A 4,900-nucleotide genomic window follows, 5' to 3' on the forward strand; every position below is an offset into this window, starting at 1 on the left:
TCAACAGTCTGCTGCTTTGCAGTTGCACCCATAGCAAAGAGCTCACATATGACTTCTAGAGGCATGCCCTTGGTTTCAGGAACCTTAAAGTAAACAAATATATATGAAATGGTGCACCCAATCACATAGATACTAAAGACACCAGAGAGGCCAATGGAGGTGAGCAAAAGAGGAGTGGTGTAAGTGATAATGATGTTTCCAATCCAATAAGTGAGGGCACAGATAGTAATGCAGAGGCCACGAACACGAGTAGGGAAGATCTCTGAGCAAAGAATGTTGGGAATGATCCCAAAAGCCATGACAAAGATGGAGGTGAAGACCACTACACCAGTAGTGGAGATTGTTGCGTTAACCACAGATCCCATGCTGACAATGCTGCTAAGCACTAGTGCAATGAGTGCCGCTATTAGGATAGGTATTGTGGACAGCAGCAGCGACCTGCAAACATGTACAATATTTGTTAGTTCCAGTGCATGATGGGAGAAGTACAAAAAATTCTTTATTGGTTTTGGAATCCTATATTGGCTAGAAGAAAAATAAAGATGCGCACCAATCCTGTCAGAGGCAGTAGTGTTCCGTTGAAAAGAAAAGTAAGAAGGTGTGTCTGTCACTACATTAGCGGTTGTTTTGTGTGTGAGAGTTAGAAGACAAAACTTTGTTTAGTGAGGGAGTTAGAGACAAAGCGTATTGGAGTTTTGGGTTAGTTTTTTTATTTGTGAGAATTTCCGAGCATGTTGTTTTGGCCTTTTGTTAAGAGTTATGATTACATGATTAAATTCATAATTTTTTTATAATTTAAACTTTTGGGACAGCTGCTAATTTAATCATATTTCTAACTAGTATGTTTCACAACTATATATTTTTTCCCAGAAATTACTGACTTGCAGAAACTACCAAAAGAACTGTCTTTTAAAAGAAAACTCAGAGAATAGTGATTTCCAAGATAAACAAAAAAAGATAATTGTGTTACAGATCAACTCAAAGCATTAAGGATTATATTACCTTCTGCCAGCGATATCCATTAGCCACATTGAAACAGCTATGCAAGGAAGCATAAAGAAAGATGTGAAAGCGCTTAGTAGGAGGGATGCAGAGGTTGATCCAATGCTCATATTCGATAAAAGAACTGCAACACCTGCTTGCTCAAGAATCTGAGGACCATAGTTGAGAAGACTATTTATGCCAGACATCTGCAAAGACAACAAAAATAAATAAAAAAGAAGTTAAAATTAGTTAAATAGAGGAAACAAAGAAGAAGAAGTAATTACAACAAATGAAGAATTAAGTACATAGTTCCTTTTGATTAAAAGCAGTTTGCTTAAAATCTACGACTCTGTGGGAAAAGGCACTACTACAACACTCATTACTTAGATTACCAATGAAGAGTTGCATCAAACTATATCACTATGTTACCTGGGATCCTCATCCTTTGTCTAAGTCATTATGAACATGATTACTGATAATTTTTGGTCTCGTGTCAAAAAGTTGAACAAGTAAGTTTTAAAGAGTTCAAAAACCATTATTACAAAGAACAAATTTAAAGGAAGAATAAGATTGTAATTATGAGGTAATAGAACAATATATCGCTGAACCGGAAGTGTTAGTTGGCTAGGATTGTCCTTGAATGAAGAGAGATAATTCAGCATTGAACTACTTTATTGCCTAAAATGAGCAAAAAAATGAAAGCTTTCTCTACTGTATTAAGTGTCTTAAGATACTAAATTTTATGGCTTCAATCAGGATTTCCCAAATAAGATTTTCCTAACTGCTTTCCATCCCGTGGAGGTTGAGGAAACCTCACAATATGATTATCAATGGCACGGTACCACAGAATAATCAAAGTCCCACATTCCTTGCCTGTCCTCTATACCTTCAAATTGAAACTGGAAACAGAACATAAATTTCAGGATGACAACTAGCTGTTTGATTAGTTGCTTTTGTTTTTCATTTTCTGTTGTATCTGCTTTAGTATCTTGTACTGTTTAAATTTCCTTTGTTGAATAAAATGTTAATTCTTCCAAAAAAGAAAAAGAAAAGAGAACTAGCTAAAGGTCATTCATGACAAGAAATGAAATAATGTTAGTTACTTTAGATGGATAATTTGGTACTGGACCAAGTCCTTAGTCCATCTTGATGCCACATATAGATTTGAATTGAGAAATAGAAGTGGCATAATGGAAGTACTACTGCAACACAATAAACTTATACCTGCTGAAGAAATTGGAGTCCCATCCCAACCAACAATGCACGCTTGACTCCTGGTTCTAGAAGATCATTCCAACTTGGTCCTTTAGTAACACTTGGCGGTGGGTGAACCATTGCTGGTTCAATTGAATGCCGACTCATTAAGGCCTGGGAACAAAGAGCTGGCTGACTAACCAAAGCAGCAGCCTGATAAATTTCACCTTCTTCAGGCATTGCACCACCAGGAACTGAAACAAGGGATCCAGGCCTTGAACCAAGGGCAGCCTCCTGATGCAAATAGATTCTCTGATATCCTCCTTCCTTTTTCCCATCTTCACCTACTTTCTCAGACCATTTCCACACAAGTTGCCAACCACCACCAATATCTGCATGACCGACTGCTTCACCAGAATATCCTTCCATGAGTCTGCTATTTCCGCTCATGTCTAACTGGCTGCCATGTGATACAGAATGTGAAATGCCTTTATCCATACCAGTTGTTTGACGTGACAGCAACGGGCTATGCAAATTGTCATCAGAATTTTCCCCAGCAGCATCTGATGTGTAGCCATCACCATCCCTTTGGCTCTCCACATCCCATTGCTCATTTTTACTCTGATGATCTCCCTCATAGAACATGCTGCCCAAGTTTGAAAATAGCATGCTACGCATGCTTCCCGTCTCAGGGAGCTTCTCGTGGACACTATCAAAGAGAGTGACAAGTGGATCCATAAGAACACTGCTTTGATTGGCCAAGCTTCCATGGTGGGATACAATGCCATGAGCACTTTGTCCATTCACAGGTTTGGCAACCCACGAGACACCCTCCTTAGGACTATAAAACCTTACTTGATCTTTCCCTGCAGTCATTTCCTTGTTATCATTTGGCTCATTAACTCGACTAATTATGTACTCTTCTATGGAAGCATCAGCCCCAACACCAAGGCCCTCAACTAGCAAAGCCAACTCACCTGCATATCAAAGTAGACCATAATTAGCATTAATATCTCAATAACAAATGAAAATCTTTGGCTAAGGAAGTATAAACCAAAAAGCCAACAACATAAAAGAAAAAGAGCATAGCTCATTAACTAATAAGCTGCTCCAATTTGTGCACCTGTAACATCTTCTTTGCCGCGTAGTCTTTGCAAAACTCGTTTAGCCTCAGTCATCCGGCCTTTACTGACAAGCCACCGTGGGGATTCAGGTAGGTAAAGTACTGTTAACCCAAAATAAAAAACGGATATAATTGAAAGAATACCAAGCATAAATCTCCAGCTTGGCAAATCCATAAGTGACATTCCAAACACCATGCAGTAGGACAAGAACATTCCACTAGAACCAGTGAACTGAGGAAGGGTATTCAATTGTCCTCTTATTTCAGGTGGGGCTGTCTCAGATATGTAAACTGGAACAATAGTAATAGCTAGACCAATTCCAAAGCCATCTATTATCCTTGCCAAAAGAAGAACATAGACATTGGGAGCCAACAACATTATCAGACCACTGACAAAATACAGAACTGATGAGATTATCAACACAGGACGTCGCCCAATCCTGTCTGATACAGGTCCGGAAATTGTAGTAATGACTGTGCCTCCGATGAGTGACATGGCCAAAATTAGACCTTCAATAGTCGGTCTGGTTTCCAATTCAAATTCCTTTTTGATGAAAAGGACAGACCCTGCAGATATTTGGCTACATTAATTTGGTTCAACCAAATACAGCCCTTCTACACTCATCCTTAGTTGGTTCATTCAGTCCTAAGACTTCAATGTATAACAAACAATATAAATATTTTGGAAGCCAAATATATAGAAGTTAATTGGTATTGATCTTCAGGATGATTTTTCATATATTGGTGGTGTTTACATAAGATTTATAATTCCATATCGTTCATGAAAAGTATAGAAGAACAAAACTTAAGATGTTTCCTTAAATACTGTACTTTAGGTTCTCTAATTAAATTCAACCATGTGGTTGCTTTTACCAATACAACACATGGTTGAATTTAATCATGCTTAAGGAAAGATACACTGTATTGTGTTAGTGAATGCAATCACATTGTTTAATTTAATTAAGGAACCTAAAAATACAACACCTAATGATTTGTATCTAAATTTTTCTCAGTTTAGAAAACAAACATAAAATCGAGCGTGAGTGACTTCTAGGATTTAAAGTACCTTAACCCAATGCTACAATGTAAATATTGAGAATTGGATTTATTAGCAAAAGATTCTGAAAAAATATATATACATATATATATATATATATGTATATATTTAAGCAGACATGCATATTTGATTTGAGAAAGATATTTACCTGCAAGTGCTGAATTATCCCATCCTTGCAAAAAATTCCCGATTGCAGCAGCAATGGCTACAAGCACAACTTCACTCATAGTTATTTATTTATTAAAAGCAATGAACAAGTACAACCCTCCCTCGTCACCTGGAAGAGAATTCAGATCAAACAAACATGCAAGAAAATAAATAATACAAAAAAGCAATACTATGAAATCAATGTACATACAAGAAGTTGAGCATATATATATATATATATATGCAGTAAGCAGTAAGGGCTGAGGCTGAGATAAATCCAGAATCACATTTGAACTGGTATATAAGAAGCGGGTAAATTCTGATCAGAACTAACACGTGGCAGACAATGTTGGAATTATTATATTAATAATGTGCCTCTTTTATTAAAAAAAAAA

At 37.0% G+C, this 4,900-nt stretch overlaps 1 protein-coding gene across 1 annotated transcript in view; it reads right to left on the minus strand.

The window, feature by feature from the left end:
• The window catches only part of LOC112032169 (monosaccharide-sensing protein 2), a 9,480-nt gene extending 4,851 nt beyond the window's left edge, over positions 1-4,629 (minus strand). The window contains exons 1-5 of the mRNA XM_065768845.1: positions 4,507-4,629; positions 3,302-3,868; positions 2,209-3,155; positions 1,003-1,190; positions 6-438 (exon numbers count right to left, since the gene is read on the minus strand). Coding sequence (XP_065624917.1) covers positions 6-438; positions 1,003-1,190; positions 2,209-3,155; positions 3,302-3,868; positions 4,507-4,585 — 2,214 coding nt within the window. The 5' untranslated portion in view covers positions 4,586-4,629. The remainder of the gene's footprint in view (positions 1-5; positions 439-1,002; positions 1,191-2,208; positions 3,156-3,301; positions 3,869-4,506) is intronic.
• Positions 4,630-4,900: the final 271 nt, after the last annotated feature.

The sequence above is a fragment of the Quercus suber genome, unplaced genomic scaffold (genome assembly GCF_002906115.3).
Source record: "Quercus suber isolate HL8 unplaced genomic scaffold, Cork oak 2.0 scaffold_1005, whole genome shotgun sequence".
In the NCBI taxonomy this organism is placed as follows: domain Eukaryota; kingdom Viridiplantae; phylum Streptophyta; class Magnoliopsida; order Fagales; family Fagaceae; genus Quercus; species Quercus suber.